Raw genomic sequence first — 22,197 nt, 5'->3', positions numbered from 1 at the left:
TTCGATTTGATATTGTTGTAGTGTGCTATAAAAGTGCTACCATGAATTTAACTGCTGCATATCATCCCTGTTTAAAAAACAACCTTTACATAGCTCCTCAATAGAACCTTTTGCACCTTTTTCATATTCCACTGCTGTAGATAACATGTACTTACTACTGTTTTCATGTATATATTTCCATCCTGGATGTAAATTTAACACCAATTTAATAATTATATATAGTTAGTTTATTTCTTTCTTTATTGTATATTTTCTATTTTATCTTTATGCGGCCTACTTGGCGAGGGGCAAAGAAAGATTTTCATTGTACGAGGAAACTTGTTTCTTACTGTGCACATGACAATAAACTCTTTGAATCTTGAATCTTAAACTTTGGAGGAGAAGGAAAAAATATTTCTAATTTTCAATAGGATTTAGAGTAACAAGATCACATTTTAATTAAGCATTTTTTGCAGTGATAAAAATAAACTTTATTTATTTTTCATGCTAAGATATGGGATATATTAGGCAGGAAGGTCTAAAAGGTAATGCATTAAAATGCATTAAAATAGACACATTCGGATCTGAGACACTTTAACAAGAGTCAAATTTGTGATGGCCAGATGACTGTCGGACATTTCCAAAACATCACACAGCTCTATTAGGTTTTTCTCGTCCCTTGTTCCTCATGGGCACCATTGGAGGACGCCTTCAGAGGTCTTGTATTGTCCATGATTCAAATGGTCAGATCTTTTGCAGCAGCACAACATAGGGGAACTTAGTACGGCAGTAATACCAGCAGATGGTGCTAATGTTATGGCTGATTAGTGTAAAATTAGTGTAACACAGCTACAGTTATCCTTCCTACCACAGCCACAGAGGCGGGTGCTTAGTCTTCAAAGATTCCGGTAAAAGTTTATCTTTTGTACAAAACACACAGTACAAAGACCTTTTTTAATTTAAACCTGCAATTTTCTAGGTCACTATAGTTATATTTATTTATTTACATTTTATATTGTATTTGTCTCATAAACATTTGGGAAAAGAGGAAGCCTATGCAGCTCCAGTGCCTGCTCCCATTAAACCAAATACAAAAAAGGTGAAATTGCTGTTAAAATTTGTGATTCTACTCGTTATTTACAGTGGCCGAGAAAGCCCAGCGCAGTGCAAATTGAAAAGCGCTGCAAAAGCACAAAACACATCCATCAAAATTACAACACAGGCGCAGCAAATAGAAAAACGCGCTGCAAAAAGAAAAACGCGCTGCAAATACAACCACAGCACAACGGAAGTGAGTCACAACACAACGGAATTTTCCCGGGGGACCTTAAAAGATGCTGTACCAGCTGTATACAAAGGACAATAAGTGGCAAACAAGCTTCTGAAAAGTAAGTTATGTTTATTACCTGTGATTACCACGGTTGTGTGCATATTATTAAAAGTTCTGCTTCACAAAACGCCTTGTTTGCCACTTATTGTCCTTTGTACACATAGTGAAGTCCGAGACGTTACTGAAGACGCAGCTTAGCTGGTACAGCATCTTTTAAGGTCCCCCGGGAAAATTCCGTTTTCCGTGTTGTGACTCACTTCCGTTGTGTTGTGGTTGTATTTGCAGCGCGTTTTTCTATTTGCTGCGCCTGTGTTGTAATTTTGATGGATGTGTTTTGTGCTTTTGCAGCGCTTTTCAATTTGCACTGCGTTGGGCTTTCTCGGCCACCGTAGTTATTCTACTTTTACTCATTATGTTTGGTAGGTTGACATATAATGACAAAAACAAGGTACACATTCATGTGGCTTGCCATCAGCTTCCAGAGCCCTGAGAGAGCACAATTGGTCTTGCACACTCTGGGTGAGTAGATGGCGCGCTCTCCCCACATCCCTCCAAAGGGTGATGTTGATCAGCACAAGGCATCTGTGAGCTGATGTATCAGAACCAAGTTGCTGGACTTTTCTCTGAGCCCACTGGCTACTCAGCAATGCTGCATCAGCAGCAGTTTAAAAAGAGGCGGTGGCTGACTTCACATGTGTCAGAGGAGGCGTTTGATAGTCTTTCCCCTCCTAGTGTTGGGGCATCACTAGTGATAGGGTGAGTCCTAATGAGTGGATTGGGTTATTGGCAGTGTAACTTGGGGAGAAAATTGAAATAAAACTAAAAACAAGGTGCACATTAACACAGGAGGATGTATGTGTGTTAGGGTTGTGGGTTTTATCATCACTTTGGTCTCTGACTGTAAAGAATTTGGCTTGTTCTCACCATGTCCATGTGGATTTCCTCCAGCTATTCTGGGTTTCCTCTCTCCTCCCATGTTCGGTGAAAGAATTGGTCATGCTAAATCTCTTACTAGATGTGAATGTAAGAGTGAATGGATGTTCATGGTACCCTGCTAAAGACAGGCCCCCTGTGCAGGGGGTAATCCTGATTCTGTGTCTCATTTTTTTTTCACACCTACCTTGTTTGGTCACTTTCTTAGATAGTTTAGATTTCCGGACCAATTACATACAGTTGAAGCAGAATATCATCACCCGTTAAAGTGGCAGTCCATATTATTTTGTTGAATGGAAAAGAGACAATGTATTGTGTTTAATGGTACCAGGGTACCAGTGTGCTTGAACAACCAACCCTGCTAAGCCTAATATATTAATTCTTAAAACTGGGGTAAAGTTTTTCTGGCCACGTCATGCATCTTTATGTACTTACGTCACATGTACAGCCTCTGAAAGAGGATCTGGCTCAGTTTTATTAAACGTGAGCGGCTGGTGGAGCAATGGAGACTTCAAAAGGTGAAATTTAGACTTCATTCACCCATAGTAAAATCAAAGAAACGAAGGAGTGAAATTTCTGACTGAGCATGCTCTCTCTCTCTCTGACTGAACATAACCTGGAATCGGATTTATCCGCTCTGAAAGGGGACCGCATCACACCCATCCAGTTTAAAATGATTCTTCCGCATGCTCGGTGCAATTCCCCATTCTCACCAGAGAGGGCAGAAAATCCCCCTAATTCCAAAACTTACGGACATCAGCTTTTAACAATGGAAACACATCACATTCACACACGTCACACAGTTTTTGCTGTGTGCCACACAGTCTGTATCTACTGTAACTGTATGTTAACCCTTATTTATAAAAGGAACAAAAGAAATTTGCTGATAGTCTGATATGCTCAATATACTGTGTGATGTCAAGGGAGTCAGATTCTGTCAGGGAATCCAAGTGATGACATTGTACAATCCAGCCATTGGGAGACATAGCCCACAAGTTGATGATGATGGAACACAGTTTTTAGTGCACTCAATAAACTGCAATGCAACGAACTAAAAAAACGAAAAAAAACACATGAACCTTGGTGTGAATTGAACCAGGATACACCCTATTATATTATGTTTAACCTCATTTAGGCATGGGAGCAAAAATCAATGAAAATGGATCAATCAAAGCTAATTACACACGCTGCCTCCTACCTACATAAACGTTCCAGGATTTTTACCTCCAGCTTTGGCGGTGATCAGTACATTTTGAGGCTCATTAACTTGGAATAATAATGTCTATTAGTTAGTTAGACTTTACATCAGTCCAAAATTGGCACAATGAGACAATTTACAGTGTTGATTCTTCTGTTACTGTAACATTAACATCTACTCAACATGAGTACATAAGGTTTCTTCATTTTTTGCTGTAAGAACCATCATCACATTCCTCAGCATGTATAGCCTCAGCATGTAGCCTTGCCAAATGTAACGTAACAAACACTGCACACTAATTGACTACAGAAAGACTATACTGGGAAGCATGCCAGATAGTTCTCAGAATAACAACTGTGTTTAAACTCCATGGCCCTTCTGGGCCTTAGGGACACCATCATTTTCACCAGAAGCGCCCATATAAACAGCTTCTCCCTTATATGAAGTGGAGTATGCAAGAAGTACAGGAGCACCATATCAGGGCATAAACTATAAAGCAATCATCAGCAGGCAACATCAGTTACACAAATCCATGGCTTATAGGCAGAATCTCTGTAATACAATTCCATCATCACACAGCAATGAGCATCTTCCTCATGAAGTCCTGATTGGAACTAAAATATGAGGGTCATTATCAGAATTATCAGAATTTCTCTTTAAGAAAATACCATACTTTTGACTATTTATCATATTAATCACATTTAAGACATCGCAGAATAAATATTTTCCAACAATCTCATGATTTTAGCAAGGATTCTGTTACTCTGGAGTGGAGTACTGCTTTACATATTTTATATTTTCACTAGCATGCATATGTCCACCCTTTCATGGCAAGCTGCATAACAATGGACAATGATTGGTTGATCTTAGCTAAAACTGGCATTTGATGAAAACGTGGTTGACCTAGAGTTGTAGATATGTTGAATTGCTCATTGTGACACAGTCCTGTTGGTTAACTGCTAAACATGCAGTCTCTTTAGTCTCTTAAAAATAAAACAGTGTAAAGGTGGTGATGTAACTTTCTTAAAGGGGTGGGGTTATCCCAGGATGACAGGGTGGACAGGGAATTCTCAAACACATTTAAACATATAACTAATAGCTAATTAAATATTTAAAATGTCTACAATATTTTTGACAAATCTTTAAAACTTAAAAAGAAAGCATACTTTAAAAATGTTTTGTTTAACCGTTTCAGAGAAAAGTGTACAAAAATGCACAAAATTTCTTTACAGCGAAGGTTAACGTTCCTCTATAATTGTGTTTATGAAGAATACATGTTGGAAAAAATTATTTTTAACACACTGTTTGTATGAAATTTATACAGCTATGCTGTGGACACAAAAGGCGCGCTATATTGATATTGACCTATGAACTATTCACAGATAACAGGGCGACCCCAGTTGCACTAGGTCAGATTTTTATAATGCACATTCTGTAAGAAACAGAAAGTTCAGTTTGTGCCCAAAGAAACAGAAAGAAAACAAGCTTATCTGTCCTATCTCCAGATTTGTACGGCCGCCAAGTGCAGCAGTGTAATCTCAGGCCACGTCTGCCTCCGCTCTGATGTGGGCGTGAACAGAAACACAGCGTCTGTTTAAAGTGATGTTTTGGCCAAAATTCAGACTCCCACAATTTTCAGGATAAATGTAGTGAATCCATTAACCCTGAAAAAGACGTGTAACTGCGTAACAACAGGGTAAATACTGATGAAGTGGGATATGTCAGTTTAATCCTCCATAATTCTTGTGTATAAACTTGTGTATAAAATGTATTCTTTGGAAGGATGAAGAAGTGTTAAAACCTGTGGGGTTTTAACATCACTTCTAGGGAAGCATGGCATTCCCCATTTCCAAACCCGGATCATGAAAATGAATACTATAAATGTACTATGAAGCTACAAAGCACAACACATATTTAGAAGTGGCATCTGAATCAGCACATTTAATTAATGTTTTAAGCAATATATGCGTATGTCCAATTATACCAATAACATATTGGCAGGGTAATACCAGTTATCAGTGGAAAACTGCTACTTACGTCATTTTAAAGAGGCTCACAGATAAATATAGTTTTGTTGTTTTCATTACTTATTTATCATTTATACTGATCAAGATAAAGGTAAATACATTTAGAGGAAGATGGAAGATCACAAGCCATTAAACCAAGCTGAACTGCTTGAATTCTTGCACTAGGAGTGGCATAAAGTTATCCAAAAGCAGTGTGTAAGACTGGTAGGGGAGAACATGCCAAGATGCATGAAAACTGTGATTAAAAACCAGGGTTGTTTCACCAAATATTGATTTCTGAACTCTTTCTAAACGAATATGAATATGAATATGAACTTGTTTTCTTTGAACTATTTGAGATCTGAAATCTCTGCATCTTTTTATTTTTTTTAGCCATTTCTTATTTTCTGCAAATAAATGCTCTATATGACTATTTTGATTTGGAATTTGGAAGTAATGTTGTCCATAGTTTATGTTCATTTTACTCAAACATATACCTATAAATAGCAAAATCAGAGAATTTGATTCAGAAACTGAAGTGGTCTCTTATTATTTTCCAGAGCAGTATAGTATGTGTGTAAGTTCAAATAAAGTAAAGTGTCAATAAATAAATCAGTAATAATATATTTTACATATTTTGTACCCTGTCAGAAAGAGACTCAGATTCAGCTTGAATTAGATTTTTCTGAAAAAAATTATACCTTCTCAAAACCAATAAAACATCCTGTGAAAATAGCCTGCACCACTGGATGGCGCTGTTACTTTGCATTGCTTCTGCTGACTGTGGGTTTAAGGTATCCGGCTACCTGAGACATTCTGCTGACTACAGGAGCTGAGAAACACTGTCCACTAGCAGCAACACAGCATCATTAATAAATCAACAGCGCCACCTAGTGGCAAATACATTACCCATGTAACTGTGTTACCAAGTATAAAAAATATTAGATTTTGGATTTACAATATTTCAAAAGAGACGTCCTAGAAAGCTGAAGAGTTTTTTTTTTTAAAAGCAGCCCAGGCACAGAAAATAAGAAACAAATGCAACAAATAATACAACCCATTTTACGATAAGACAAACCCAAAAATGTCAATTTTATCAAGCACGCACATATTCAAGGTTTAAGAATTTGGAAAAGAATTTGCAGAGATGTTTTTTTAATTACATCTCAAGTTAAATACATGTTTTTAGAATGGTTGAAAAAACTGTTGAACAAGGTTGTGACAGTTGTAAAAACATTGTAAAGAAAACATAAACAGTGCAACCTTTTATAACCGTTTTTGAAGCAATGTTGTGACAACAAACAGCAGCATGGCCAACACAGATACTGTAGGTGGAACATTTAAATTCACTGTTTGTCATTCATGGTTGATGGTTCTAAAACATTATTACTTTACCCACAAGTACTCACCAGTACATCACACTATTTTAATGTGATTTAATACTTAATTGATTTTTATTGTTATTTTTGCTAAATAAACAAAAATTTAAATAACTATGTTCACTATAACTGTGATAAAGGGCAATGCAAAAGCAGTTGGCAGATGTTTAGGATAGATAAATATTTCCCTGATAGCAAAGACATTGAATAAATGTCTTTTTGGTTGCATTACAGCTTGATGTAATCACAAGTTTGATGATGGAAAAACAACCTTAAAACTACTTTTATTTAACCTTCTTTCACAGCTATCAGTTCATGTTAAAATTCTGACAGTGAATCAGTGTTGATATAAAGGTTTTAATGGTTTTGGCTCTGAATCTACCATTAAAATGGTTTAAGGTGAAAGGTGCTTCCTACAAATAATAATATCAATATTAATCATTATCATTTAAACATCCTTTTCTACACTACAGGATCACAGTACAGAGTGTAACAAAATAGAATAGAATACAAACAATATTTACATATTTTATGTAAATGAAGTTTAATACAAACCATATATATAAAATGTATAATACTTCGACATAAAATCAATGTGCACAAATAAATGAATATGTTGCATCAGGGATAGAAAAATGAACGTTGATTCAAAATTGATTTCTTTTGTTATCTGGGGAGAAATCAATAAGGTAAATGTTTTTCATGAGAATTTATTTTGACAGTGTTTTGAAGAAAAAAAAAGACTTGATGAACTTGTTTAGGCAATATTGAGCAGGAAAAACTAGTCCTTGTTTTGGGAGTGGAATGGTCTGCTGCAGGTCTGCTGTGGCCTGGTATTCTTGGCTAAAGAGTCTAATAGCAAGACCAGACATGAGTAAAAGTACAAATGCTCTATTAAAAAAGTGACGAGTAGAATTTGAAGTGTTCTTTAAGCTCCAAACTTACGTGCAAGTAATTCTACTTCGATACTATATACTATACACAACAGTAACATGAATAAGCTTGTGTGGGTTTTGTTTTGGTTATGTATATGATGTATATGTATTATATGGCTTGTTTCTTTACATTCCCTTTATTTTATTAGCAGGACCATTATTAGCAGAGCAGCTGTAGTTTATTTCTGTATTAAATGCTACGTTTTAAATGCCGATTACTGCAAATACTTTTCATGCTGGACCACGTTTTGTTTTTCCCACTCGTATTCGTATACACGTCCTGCCTCATGCGCTAGGATTGGCTAGTAGTTCACACTCACGCGCAACTGTCAAAGCGCTATCCAATCGTGTTGCACTACTGAAGAAATTTCTAGCCAATCGTGGCGCTCGGATGCGGGACTGTTCGGAAAAGAGGTGGGAATAAAAATAACGGCGCCTTTTTTTTCCCCCACTAGAAAGCGTGGATGCGGATTGGTCAGATATCCTGTCCGTTGTGAGGCGAACAGAAGCTTTAGTACGCTGTCGATTCTGCCGAGATTTTGCGGTTATAGCGTGAATGTTTTGGTGATTTAAGCTTTGTTAAAACTGTGTTAATCCTACAGGCGATGGAGAAATGTGTGAAATCTAGGTTATGACTGAAAACAAGGGTTTAAAATGGGTTCGACCAGCTCCACCCTCTCCAAAATCCCCAACGCGGACGAGTTAATTCAAGAAACGGGCTGTAAGTAACAAAATAAGCTAAAATTGGGGTTCATACACGAATATATCGCTTTTTTTAAACTGTGTTTTGATTCAAACGCGTTAGACTGAGCTTTAAAAGCTTTACATTAAGTCTAAAAGTGATTTTAACTGGCTTAGGTTGTTTAGGTTAGCTTAACGTGCTTATTTTATAAAGAACATATTTTATGAATAACCCTAATGACGTGTTTGTTCTGTTCTTTTAAGTAACGTTAGCTTACATATATGGTGTAAGTTAGTTTCTAGCTGATTTTGACCAACAGATTATTTTAAATATATGGTCATTTAATGTGTTCAGCTGTAGAGTGTGGGAATTGACTGATAGTTGGCTAACCTAGGCTAGCTCTGTTTGTGTGTTTTCATGTGAGCTCAGATGAGGCTGTGGGTGGACAGGCAGTGACAGCTGCTGTGACATTTTCCACGCCTTTAGTCAGTTAACCTAACTTAGCTAACCTAACTAGATATTTGGTTAGAAGCATTACAAATAAAATGTTCAGAAATAAGAAGAAGGAGGTGTCCCTAAAACTGGGACAGATTTTGCCCAGGTTGCTTGCTAGCTAACCTAGCTTAGCTATGTAGAAATTCAGTATTACATACAGCTCTGGAAAAAATAAAGAGACTACTTTAGTTTCTGAATCAGTTTCTCTGATTTTGCTATTTATAGGTATATATTTGCGTAAAATGAACATTGTTGTTTTATTATATAAACTTTAAACCGAGCTGCTTTCTAATAAGACACACTGTAAATAAGATCTGATTAAAAAGGACAGAACCACACCCTGTTCTCTGATGCTCTCAAGATGTTCGATATATCGATAAATATGTTCGATATATGTCACTAAGCAACTTTATGAGTTAAAATGAGTGCTGTAGGGAACTTTCTACAACTTTTGAAGGGCCTGTGAGAGATTCGGGCCATTTCATCCAACCCTAATACACCTTTATTTAAAAATATAATGTCTGACAAAAATTTGACAGAACAACAGTTTTTCATTCCCTAATTGAAGCACTTTCATGTATGGTGTAATGTGGCTTATAAAATGTTGTCCCATTTTTTTTTGCAGTCACTTCTGCTCACCTCGCTCGGTTATTTGAACGGTTTGAGGCTCTGGATAAAGACAAGAAAGGTTATCTAAGGTAAGATGCATCAAAATAATTTAAAATAAATCAGCTAGATATGACTAGGTATGATTTATCCAGTGTTGAGAGTCTGGTTTATTTTTGTTTTTGTTTTTTTAAGTCCCCAAGATTTTGAAGCCATAAAGGAATTGGCCTTGAATCCTATCTGTGACAGAATAATTGGAGCCTTCTTCTCCTCAGGGTAAGAGTGTCTTTACATGCATTAATAAGATTTAAATTTTTAAAATGACAAGGATTTACTGAGTAAATGTGGTATAAAATATAAACAATATTTGGTTTATTGCAGAAAATGAACATAAGCTAATTACATTTTATGCACAACATGTTTTATTTAGTACCAGAAAAGGGCTGTTAGAGTCCACCATAGCAATTTAAAGGTTATGTAAACAATATAGATTATATTTTCATAATCTAAAAGATAATTTTTACAGGCAAATGCACCTAATTAGCCTTATCATTGTTCTGCCATTTACTAAAGAACCCTTCAGAACCTCCTTTTAAATGTCATGTGCTTGTGCGTGTGTGTTTCAGCCAAGAGATGCTGGATTTTTCATCCTTTGTGAGGATACTGGCGCATTTTCGTCCTATTGACAATAACAGGACCAAAGAGCCCAACTCACCAGACCCTATTAACAGCAGGATCAACAAGCTTAAATGTATGTTTACTCTGCTCTACCTTCACCTACAGTCATGGTCATGTGTTGTTCTAGTACACACAAAAGAAATAAATCTCTAATACAAAACGTGGAGTTGCTGTAATTTTCTGGGAGATATAATTCTGGAAAAGCTTTCAGCCATGATCACATAGAAATTTACTGGGTTTTGCCTTCCAGTAAAGTGTTTTGACAAATGAGTCAGCTGCTGCATGTGATGTTTTATAAGACAGATAATGATGTACTTGACCAATTGGCCTTTTTCTACAGTTGCTTTTCAGTTATATGACCAGGACAAGGATGGCAAGATTTCCAGAAATGAGCTTTTACAGGTTGGTGCATAAGAATATGTCACAATTGTATGTTGTTGTTTATTGTGTTCCTGTCTTTGAAATTATTAGTCAAAATCTTTTTACAAAGTATTCCGTGTCCTAAACAGCAAAAGTCATTCATCTTTTGTACATTAAAATATTAAACCAGTGAGTCTACACTCACTTCAGTCTTGGATGTCCTTTAGTCTTACCCTTTAGTCATATATGTATTCTGGTAATGATGGAATCAATTTAACAGTTTAACTTCAATTAGACATCTTACAGACACATGGATGGTTACTGATCTGTGACAGCCTTAAACTCTGCATAATGGAAAAAAATATTGATTTCATTCCATTAAGCTGAGAATTTGTGAGGGAGTTAGTACCAAATCAGTGCATTTCTATCTAATGTAGCACCTTACAGTGCTTGTATCTGCCTGAGTTAAGCCATTGATTGACAGATGATTGTGATTGACAGGTTCTCCGAGCCATGCTGGAGAAACAGGTCACTGAGGAACAACTGGAGAGCATAGCAGACCGAACTATTCAAGAAGCAGACCTGGACAGAGATGATGCCATATCTTTTGAAGAGTTCCGAAAGGTAAAACACTGCATATACACTGTGAGTCCATACATAACACAAAAGTAGTACATTTATGTGTGGACCATTGATTGAATTGTATCCCCTTTAACTCTTAAACTTATATAATTTTATATATATAGACTAATGTCTCATTTCTTTGCTTTTAAAACTATATAACTTGTAAGCATGTGCATGAGCCATTACTCAGAGGAATAAATTGAATATTAAGGTATGAGTTTTGTAGTCATATCGCCCAGCTCTACTTCATACATTATAAATATTTGTATAAGTTACAAATGTATGTTGTACGTATATGTACGTGACAGTATTTCATGACTCATTCTAATACCTGATCTTGTTTTCCTGTTGCTGTTAGTCACTGGAAAAGGTCAACATCGACCACAAGATGAGTATCCGTTTTCTGCGCTAGAGAATCCTGAGCCCTGAAGAAGCAACAGCAAGTTAAGAGTCTTAGTATTTTAGACACACTCAGAGTCTTCAGAGGTATTCATTATTTTCCAATACTGCAGTGCCTCCTACTCCTATCACTGTTTAATACTTCCATGCTTATTGTGCAATGACAAAACAATGCTTTATATCATGATATTTACTGGAATGCAGTTATTAATAATGCCTGTTACAGCTTGGAGCATTATGTATAGTGTGTAATGTACCTACATGAAGGTTTTTAAGGTGTTTAACATTGGACAGTTTTGATACCTGACTGTGATTTTGAATTTGCCTTGGTTTACTGTGATTTTGCTTGAATTTTCCATTTTAAGACTGGACTAGTTGTAATGTCACTTAAAGTGTTGTTCTGGGGAATACACTCAAACCTATATTACCTTACCTGCAGGTGTCCTACTTGTATATACATAAAAGCAGGCAGAGATAAACTAAAAGGAAATTGAAAAATATGGATTAAGTTTCTTTCGCTCCAATCTGATCAGAGTATTTTAATGCTGACTATTGGCCCTATACCAATCCAATCTTTGTGTTAGTAAAAATAATGTGCTGTTAATTAACACTAGTAAATACTAATAAAAACTTTCTTTTTAGTGAGCAGTGTATATATTGAGACATTGTAAACTGATTTATTTTGTTTGGTAGTAACATTTTTTAAAGATTCTTGTACACTTTATACAATGATTAATATCTTACAATTAAGTCTGACTGACCTGCCTGACCATTCAGCACTAATTTCCTTTAAAATGCTGCAGTAAAATCACTCTTTTGTAGCGGAACACGCTGGAAGTGACTACTGTGAAATAAGTATTTTATAAAGTGGTGAATGGGCTTCTTTTGATTTTCTATAGCATGTGGTATGGTGTGTGTGGTTTAGAACAAACACAAAAGAGCACAGTTCTCTTGGTAGAACAGAACATATACATTTTAGCATAATTTAAGAGTAAAGACAAGCTGGGAGCATATATCTCCCTTAATGAATATAACAGTAAAAGCACAAGAACATTACATTTTTGTGTTCCACTGTAAAACAGACTCTAAAGTGTTTTATCTTCTGCCGCAGCTAAGAATTATGTCTATTAATGAAGCCAAAGGGCTCTCTACTACAGCGAGACGAGAAGGATTGTTATTTAAAAAGTCGATTGTGATTTTGGGGCATCCTTAATCACAATCACAGTATTGAAAGCACAGATGAAGAAATTTGATGAAAATAGGAAAATTCCAAAACATAAAATATTATGACGGAAAAAATCTGCTGACATTTAACTGCTAATAAAATAGGTAAAAGGACAAAAGTGACTAAATTACTTAAAACCAGAGGTGAGTTATTTAGATTCTCATCAATAGTAGCTGCTGCTATGATGGTCGTTAGAATGAATTAGAAATCAGTTGACACTACATATGGCTATTTAACCAATGGAAGAGATGCAACCTCACAAATAATGTTTACCTTTTTCATTTTTGTAAAGCAAAAAATCTACAATGACACAATTTTGTCATGAACATTGTTTTGAGTATTTCCTATGTATGCACTCTGTAATGTTGAGGATTCCTGCAATGTTTAAGTAATAATCTACCTCAGAAATCCTGAAGAGATCTTGTGGATAAAACAATTAACACAAAAATGCAAGTCACTCTTAAGTTTAAAAGCATGTTTTCTTTCTTTTTGTTTTTGGAAATGCAGCCTTTGCTTTTGTATTAATGCCAATGTTGAATCAAATAAAATATATATATATGCTTTCCTCGTATGACATTGAGTGGGAGTGTGTGGGATTGTATTATTATATGGAGATTAAATCAAAATTCTTGACTGTTAAAACTAGAGTTACACGACTGATTTTGATTTATTTATTATTATTTTTATATTTATATATATATATTTATTTTTTTATAATTTTATTTCTAATTTTTCCCATTTTCTCCCCAATTTACACGGCCAATTACCCAACCCACTCATTAGGACTCCCCCTATCACAAGTAAAGCCCCAACACACCAGGAGGGTGAAGACTAACACATGCTTTCTCCGATATATGTGAAGCCAGCCACCGCTTCTTTTCTAGCTGCTGCTGATGCAGCATTGAATTTGATTGCAGCGTGAATTTGATTTTTAACACCAATATGCAGTTGTGGCGAGTCTGTGCTAGTTGGCTCTGGTCTGCAGACTCTCGTGCAGTCAGGGTGAAAGTCGTGTAATTGTACGATTGGCTGAGACTCGATTTTAAACCTCGAAATTGCAACCGATATCAATTGCAGAAAAGAGGATCTCAAACACCTCTAAAGTCATCCTCAGCATCCAACTGAAACCAGCCCTGTTTTATCACAACAAACAGTGACATTATAATACGACCAAGTGTTATGTTTACTTCCAGATCTTTATGTAATGTGTAGAGACCATGCTGACCACGTCTCCCAACCCACCACGTTACCCAACAATGTTATTAACATGTATTTTGTTTGCTTCTGCACAAAAAGCAGCATATCTCTGCATGTAGTTTATCCTGCGCAGTAGTGTAGTGCGTGTTCTATAAGAATCTGCAAAAAAAAAGTTGTGTAATGTAAAATATCCAGTCTGTTTATAATCTGCTCTGACTTTTTAACTCATGTAGTGTATCCAAAGCTTAAAACTTAACAGTTGACCTCTATTTTCCCTCAGATGTCCTGCTAGGTATACCTTTGGCCACAGAGGGGCAGCAATGACTGTGTTTTAAGACAAGGGTTCTTATTTGCAGTACCTTTTGACAAACTGTATTTAATTTGTTCTTTATGAAAGACCCAAGAAAAATGTTTTTCTGAAGAATTGTTGGTAAATAAGCCCCAAAAAGAAAATTTACCATTTCAGTCAGAACTTTACAAGACATAAGCGAGTAAGCTGAACTTAACCAAACGCTACAGTATTAAAGAGTCTTAGTTGCACATTATTTTACACAACCTATACATTTATTTGGAATTGTATTTCTTACAGCATGAAAGTGAATTCAATTGAATTCAAGTAACAAAGTATTAACAGTAATCTCATGTGCTGTCCTTAGTCTGACTTGCCCTTGGGCATCGCAGCCACCAGAAGCCAGTATAAGGAAAGTCCAGTGCCTGTAAGCAGAGCCAGAGAGAAAAGATTAACATGGCAATGTTCAACAGGACAACACATTACTGAAACAATATTAATACACATTGTGTTTAGTATTTTACCAGCAATAGTGAGAGTCATTGTTAAGCGGTAGAGAAGCACATCAGTGGTTCCTCCTTTGATGTGGATTGGCAGGCCATTGTCCTCCTGGAAAGCACATGATTAAAGACTGCATTATAGACAAACTTTCGTCTCAAATGTCAGATTCACTCCAAAAGGCTCTTTTCAATGTGCTAAGTTCACTAAAAAGAAACCCTTCTATCTTCTTTAGAGTTTCGAAACAGGCCCATAAATATTTAGATAGTGACACAATCTTCATGATTTGGGCTCTGCATGATACCAGACTGCAGCTGAAGTGTAGACTTTCAGGTATAATTCAGAGGGGGGAACAAAAATATCCTATCAAACATTTAGGAACTGCAACCATTTTTTTTTTCTTTTTTTTTATTTACAATAAAATGCTCATTTTAATAAGTTATTAATTTATTCCACTCAATTACTACCTTATTTTAAGTGTTTCATCTATGATGGTGTGTCTGCTGGAATGTCAGTGTTAAGTGTCCAATGAATATTTTTAAACAGTAGTTTTGGAGAAAAATGTATTTGAGCAATTAAATTTATGCAATGGTGAAAAAAGTAGCAAACATGCAGTAATCTGGTTTCAGTCAAAAATGAAATTCTAGTGAATCGCTGGTTGTAAGCAGTTCTTGGCTTGGCTGTTCAGTTCTCTGTATAGAACCTTTACACTAACTCTATATTACGATTGTTAAACTTTTTAAACATGATCTTTTCTTTAAATGGATTGAAATGTTGTCATGTTCATAGTTTTCTTCTTCATTTCAAACCCATTGTTTCCCCACTACATGCAGCTCACCTGGAAAAGCTTCTGCTTTTCTGGAACATTGTTCTTCATCTGCCTGGCTGTTGTGTTAAAGGCCCGGGTGGCCACCCGCTGAAGGCTCTGCAGGGATTTTACAGAAAACAACTTGAAGCTGCCAGTAAGGATTGGGCAAGTTTTTTTATTGACAGTTTTTGTTGTGGCTAGTTCTTACTTGTTCGTAAGGTCTTCCCATAACATACAAAGCTGTCAATTAGGGCTGCATGATTAACAATAATATTGCAATATTTTTTATTTCTGCTTTTACATTAATATGATATTTAAAAGAAACAGAAAAATGATCTGAATTCAGTAATCCAACAGGTCATAAAACAATTAATGATATGGGCTAGATAGATGTTTGAATATGACATTGCACACAACATTTTATTGCATGTGCACATTGCGATTGCAGTGCAAAAACTATTTATTGTGCTGTCCTTCTACCAAGCTGGTGAGGGTCAATGCTTGCACAGACTTCTTTTAAATTATGTGAAGTGACCTTGAATCTTTGCTAAGCTGCCAATTATGCAGTTTCATTGAACCGTTAAATCCACTCAACCCCTTAAATATTAACCTTTTACCTTTACATTATACATGACACAGATTTAAATGCATCTGCAAAAACACTCAAGTTTAAGTATGGAAGTGGGTCATTGCCCTGCTGGAATTTCAAGTGTGATTTTGAAGATTCTTGAAAGATTCTTATGTAAACTTAAGAATGGATCCTGCTGCTGCTTCCTGCAGTTACATCAACTCAGATAACTCAAATGCGGAGAATTTACCACCCTCAGCTGTACAAATCTGAACCTCTGATCTAAACAATGAGGTGGGAAGCCCTTTATCAGAACAGTTTATTTTTTCTCCACACATTCCTCTTTCCAACACGTACTGTGATTACACTCCTTGTTTCTCTAAAATATAAAATGAACTGTATAAAAATGTTTTTTACTCATACATTCATTTTGTAGAATGTGGTTAATCTGTTTAACCTGTTTAACCTAGAAATGACTTTAAATCAAATAATGGTCCATTTACAGATCACTTACATTTAAGTTGAATTAACCCTGAATTAAAGGTTTGTTACTGCTAGTTTTTTTTTAGAGTTGAATGGACAAATCACTTTTTTCATTGTTTATGATTCAGCTACTATAGATGTAAACATACACTGCAGCAGGTGGTTTGTATGATTAACTCAAATAAATACTTTGAATTGAATAATAGTTTATTTAAAGTATATAGTTTAGTTTATACTATTTATACAATACTAAGTATAGTATACGTTACTATACTACATTATACTAATTCCAATTTAATTGCTTGGTACCATTAGTATTTTTTATACCATTGTCAATGATTAACTATATAGACCATTAGGGTCTAAATATGCCCATTTATTTAGTTAATCTTAGTTCATTTTAATGTTACGATTCAGTAACTTTTACAAAGATTTAATAACTACATTGTTAAAGTGACTGTAATTCCTCTGTTTCCTGAAAATTGGATTTAAAATTGCATGATATTGAGATTCCTAAAATATTGTGTCAATTCTGTAAATTGCATTTGTCACACACTCCATGTACAGAATTATACAAGTACGTCTTTTTAAGTTCTGCTTTCTCACCCTCCACAACTGGTCTTTACATACTACTGGTACACTGGATTTTGTAGTGTTTCTGTTTACTGACTGGACCTAAGGAGCTTAAATGGCAAGAATAAAGGGAGACAAAATGGGGTGATCTAAAACTTTTCATTGATAGTGTATGTACATATTAGGACTGGGCCTTTTATTTTTTATTAATGAATATTACTATTACTATTATTATTGCTGTTAATATTATATATTTTAAGTACAGGTCCATTTATTTCAGACCCAAATTTTTTTATTATGGCAAATCTGTGTCTTAGACAGTGTATTTATATTCATGTGATCATATTTATGTGATGTAGCAGTTCAGATGTCTAGGAAATGTTACTTAGCATTATTTAATGTTACATTTCCCCAATAGTTCCCAATAGTTTATAAATATATTACACATATTAGTGATATGAAAAAATATGCCACACAAGTTTTTTACAGGATTCTGACAGAAGCATATGTCTGTCTGCTGAGATTTACTCTGGCAGCTTCTATATGTTAAGAGGTACAATGTCGATTATCCCATTTTATCCCATCAAATCACATTAAAACAGTGATTCCATTCATTAAATTAATTAGATTAGCCTCCCAGCCTTATGCCCATCCCTAGCACTACATCTAGTTAGCAAAAGAAGCAGAACATGGCGGATAAATGCAGTCTAAAAATTAAAAATGCCTAAAGCAAAGATTCTATGTTATTGAACATGGCAAGGTGATGTGAATTATGGGACTTAAAGTCCTGTAGTTTATGTGGGGGAGAACCTTCAGACTCTGTAAAGTTTTTTGTAAATTAGAAGCTTAAATAGCAAATTGCTGTTAATTTTTGTCTTTTTTTTTTGTTTGACACTAGGGCTGCTCTGTACATACTGTACATGCTGTGTAAATACTTCTGAATAAAGTAACTTTTTCACAGGGAAGCCTAGTTATTGTTATATAGTTTAGAACTTGTATATTCGTAGCACTGTCAGTTCATATCCAAAACTGCTTAAGTCATCTGCCTTACTTGTTACACATTAATCCAAAACACAGCACAGCTTTACTACACAGTATGTGGTTCCCAAGGTCATATGAGCAAATGAATCTGGAGGCTGATTTGGTGGTAGTCTCAGAGAACTGACAAATCAGAATGTAGTTTACAGATAGAGGGTGGGACGGAGCAGATGACCCCCTCCTCAGGAGTGTATGTGCGTGCTCACATGTACGCAGTGCTAAACCTGGAGTGTGTGACAGCGACGTGACCTGCGTGAACTAGTTTTACATAGTGAATATATAATGATTTTTTTAACAAGGAAAACTTTATAGGAACAGTCAATAAAATATCTGAGAAAGAGAGAAGTCAATTATTCAAAGATATCTGATAACAACATATATGGTATGTATTTTTTAAAGGTAGTCAAGACTTGGTTTCTGATTTAAAGCTGAATTTATACAACAAACTGCTGCTATATAGTCCTTCTTTACTTCCCTCATAAACAAGTGCCTCCATATCAGTTAACGGGTTATTTCTGGCTTGCAGTCATCCAGCACTTTTCAGTTTACGTCTACAGCCACTGCATGGTTTTACACTAACACAGTGAGATTTGATTAAATTATTAAATAGGTGCCTGTCCAAAAAAAGACTGATTTTCAAGTCATAATTTGGACTAAGTACAGAGGTCAGTCTGACTGCTGCTGCTGCTGTCCAGATCATATCAGTTTTTTTCCAAGTATTATTTTTTTTTTTTGTGAATAAGAAGCCTTCTGTAGCTAAAACATAAAAAATAGATCAATAATAAGTAGATCTTTACCAGTAAGTGCCTCATGTCAGACGCTGGTCTCTGTCAGGTCTCCTGCTGCTTGTCTGTCCAGGGCCCATACAAGGACGCACATACACACTACAGCACCTCTGAATGGCTGCCAAGTATGGTGGACTGGAGGGAACAAACTCTTAACAGTGCTCTGCTCCACAGCTGCAGCTGATATAGGGATGAGTAACACTGCAAACATTATGTTAATCCTGCTGTGCATCTAAACAAATAAAACACAGTGGCTGAAATAACCTATTTCAAAAATATGTAAGTTAATAGCTCCATTTAAAAAACAGACAAACATTTATAATCAACTATCATATTTATATTTTCAACAGTAATAGATTCAGCGTGGAATTTAATGTGTTTTAGATGATAGATAGATAGATAGATAGATAGATAGATAGATAGATAGATAGATAGATAGATAGATAGATAGATAGATAGATAGATAGATAGATAGATAGATAGATAGATAGATAGATAGATAGATAGATAGATAGATAGATAGATAGATAGATAGATAGATAGATAGATAGATAGATAGATAGATAGATAGATAGATAGATAGATAGATACTTTATTTATCCCGAAGGAAATTTAGGCATCCAGCAGCAACAACACAATACAATAAGAAACATACTCAGACAAAACACAGAAGAATAGAAAATATATAAGACTATAAAAAATAAAATAAAAAACCTAACTATACAAGGTAAGGACTATCTGATCAGTATTTCAGTATTTTGCATATTTACACAAGCTTAAAAGGTACTGGACAGTTTGCTGATTCACTGCAGTTTCATGATCAGATGTGGCCTATGCCCTCTCTATTTCATAACAAATAAAGGAGGTGAAATTCTCAAGATAACAGAAAATGTTGGAATGGCCAAATCAACAATGTGATATATAATCTTAATAAGAAGGAATGCTCTGCTGAGCTCAGCAATATAAAAAGCAGAAAAAACAACACCTGATACTGGCCTTCCAGCTAAAGGCCTTTTCAGCTATTTCACAATTGCAGAAAGTTTAAAATGTTGGCAGAATATCACTAGCACTTCCTAGGACTGGTCAGGGTGATTATACATTTCTATAAATCAGCAGTGCTCAATATTAGTGTTTAGTTGTGGTTCATAAATGTGGGCATTGTGAATAACCAATAGGTAAGCTCTCTCATAAAGTAGCTGTTCCTATTCATTTAACCAGGTTCATGACCACAAACAAACTTTTTTTTATAACCAAAAGTGGCTAAAATCTGCTTTTGTTTGTGCTCACTGTCAACATTATCTTATACATTTCCACCAAGAGCATGATAGTATGCACGTAGAAGCAGGTTTGTAAAAAAAAAAACAATCCTTCAAGATTTTCATCCTTTGCAGAGCAATCACAAATTATATGACACACAGGACCATATTTAAAAAAGGATAAAACATGCACTACAGTCTGTAATATTATAATAAAATATGACGAAAAGGTAATGGGCTGTATTGCATGCTGTCCTCAGTAAAGTAACAGTAAACATATTGTATCTGGTATTTAGTAAGTTCCATTCCAAATGTATAGTTTGTAACATAAATTACAAGCAGGTGTATTTATATTAGTTTGTGTTTGGGAGTCAATCCCGCCCCTCCCCGTAATTAAAATTCTGATTGGTTCAACAGGCCTATAAGAACTTTGTTTGACTCCCTGTTGTCTCATCTCTCCCGCAAAAGGGAGATTCTGATTGGTTCTGCTTTTGTGATTGCCTTCCCCAAGACAGATAATTGGTTGAGCTGCTGGGTTCCTTGTTCATATGGTTCAGGGAGAATCAATTCCTTATGATAAGTTGAGAACAAACTTAAAATCTTTATTGGGCCAGTTCTGAATAGAAATTTAAGAAAGAGAAATTATAATATATATTTTTTAGGATTATTAATGTTTTAAAACTGATTATAGATGGCATACACTATAATCAGTTTTAAAACATTAATAATCCTAAAAAAATATATTATAATTTCTCTTTCTTAAAACATGCACTACAGTCTGTAATATTATAATAAAATATGACGAAAAGGTAATGGGCTGTATTGCATGCTGTCCTCAGTAAAGTAACAGTAAACATATTGTATCTGGTATTTAGTAAGTTCCATTCCAAATGTATAGTTTGTAACATAAATTACAAGCAGGTGTATTTATATTAGTTTGTGTTTGGGAGTCAATCCCGAACAGCTGTGTGTTTTTCAAATGGTCTGAAAACGAATGGATGAAAAATGAACAAACAAAAATTAAGACAAAATGTCTCTAATGATGACTGTGTTCTAAATGTTCTGTGATTTATCTCCAGAGGTTTTCTGATCTGGTGATGATGAAAGCAGTGTTTTGGATGTGGAACAGTGTTGGTCAGCTGTACTTTCACTCCCCGCCAATAAGAGTATCACTTCCCTGTTTCCTCAGTTAATGTTCAAAAATGGAACTTTCATTTGCTGGTTGGTTTGTTTCACTTCAGTTCTGCTTTGCAACAACGATTAGAAAAGGGAAGAGATTCTAGAAGAGATTTCTGATCTTTCGGGCAGACAGCACCACCATGGTTTACTGTAAGTGCTTTAACTTATTTAACGTATTAAATCCTATATAAATAGCAGCATTTAAATTCCATATATTGACACATCCATACAGGTCAATATGTCACCAGCAGTTCTACAGTACTACATGTTTTTGCATGTATTTGTGTGTTTCAGGTAAATCATCATTCTTCTGGATTTGCTTCACTGCTGTACTGGCTGGATGGGTTCTCACCCAATGTCCTGAATCCCACTGGACCACTAGTAGTGAGACAAGCTCAAACCAGTAAGAGCCTTTACATTTTCATTGACAAATGTTTTAAAACAGGACATTTCATACTACAACTACTAGTGTTGAACACGTCTTTGGCAATAAAAAAATGTAGGCTACACTGTGTGAGTAAAGTACCCATTATCATTAGCATTATTTGCAATTAGCTTGCATCATACCGGTGTCATTCTGGTTATTTTTTAAGTTTACAGGGTTAGCTCACAAAAATGTTCAAATTTTTTACTTATACAGAGTGATGTGTAAGTGTGGCATATGAATTTAACAGATAAGAACATTTTTGTATTA

General features: G+C 35.3%; 3 protein-coding genes across 4 annotated transcripts in view; 2 read left to right on the top strand and 1 right to left on the bottom strand.

Moving 5' to 3' along the window:
* Positions 1–8,216: 8,216 nt before the first annotated feature.
* chp2 (calcineurin-like EF-hand protein 2) lies at positions 8,217–13,394 on the top strand. Its single transcript, XM_007245980.4, has 7 exons — positions 8,217–8,481; positions 9,563–9,635; positions 9,739–9,819; positions 10,170–10,294; positions 10,562–10,623; positions 11,083–11,205; positions 11,564–13,394. The coding sequence occupies exons 1-7, from the start codon at positions 8,415–8,417 to the stop codon at positions 11,615–11,617; spliced, it is 585 nt and encodes a 194-aa protein (XP_007246042.3). The 5' UTR covers positions 8,217–8,414; the 3' UTR covers positions 11,618–13,394.
* Positions 13,395–14,568: 1,174 nt separating this feature from the next.
* Positions 14,569–19,231, bottom strand: LOC103022652 (cytochrome c oxidase subunit 7A2, mitochondrial). The gene is made up of 4 exons (XM_007245981.4): positions 19,081–19,231; positions 15,652–15,738; positions 14,840–14,924; positions 14,569–14,740 (listed from the first exon to the last, which is right to left on the bottom strand). The coding sequence occupies exons 1-4, from the start codon at positions 19,093–19,095 to the stop codon at positions 14,679–14,681; spliced, it is 249 nt and encodes an 82-aa protein (XP_007246043.1). The 5' UTR covers positions 19,096–19,231; the 3' UTR covers positions 14,569–14,678.
* Positions 18,483–22,197, top strand: part of rnaset2l (ribonuclease T2, like) — a 10,271-nt gene continuing 6,556 nt past the window's right edge. For both annotated transcript variants that reach the window (XM_007245984.4, XM_049467301.1), the window contains exons 1-3: positions 18,483–18,665; positions 21,404–21,653; positions 21,798–21,906. In XM_007245984.4, the coding sequence (XP_007246046.1) occupies positions 21,644–21,653; positions 21,798–21,906 (119 nt within the window). In that variant the 5' untranslated portion in view covers positions 18,483–18,665; positions 21,404–21,643. The remainder of the gene's footprint in view (positions 18,666–21,403; positions 21,654–21,797; positions 21,907–22,197) is intronic.

This window comes from Astyanax mexicanus, chromosome 18 (assembly GCF_023375975.1).
Source record: "Astyanax mexicanus isolate ESR-SI-001 chromosome 18, AstMex3_surface, whole genome shotgun sequence".
Lineage (NCBI taxonomy): Eukaryota > Metazoa > Chordata > Actinopteri > Characiformes > Acestrorhamphidae > Astyanax > Astyanax mexicanus.
The sequence above is the reverse complement of the archived record's forward strand: the minus strand, read 5'-3'. Positions and strand labels throughout refer to the sequence as shown.

Excerpts from the sequence above, each read along its gene's own strand:
- chp2 (XM_007245980.4), top strand. The coding sequence starts at position 8,415 with ATGGGTTCGACCAGCTCCACCCTCTCCAAAATCCCCAACGCGGACGAG. Across the intron at positions 8,482-9,562 it reads GTTAATTCAAGAAACGGGCT|TCACTTCTGCTCACCTCGCT; the intron begins GTAAGTAACAAA and ends TTTTTTTTGCAG. Across the intron at positions 9,820-10,169 it reads GGAGCCTTCTTCTCCTCAGG|CCAAGAGATGCTGGATTTTT; the intron begins GTAAGAGTGTCT and ends TGTGTGTTTCAG.
- LOC103022652 (XM_007245981.4), bottom strand. Across the intron at positions 14,925-15,651 it reads AAAAGCAGAAGCTTTTCCAG|GAGGACAATGGCCTGCCAAT; the intron begins GTGAGCTGCATG and ends TGTGCTTTCCAG. Across the intron at positions 14,741-14,839 it reads AATGACTCTCACTATTGCTG|GCACTGGACTTTCCTTATAC; the intron begins GTAAAATACTAA and ends CTCTGCTTACAG.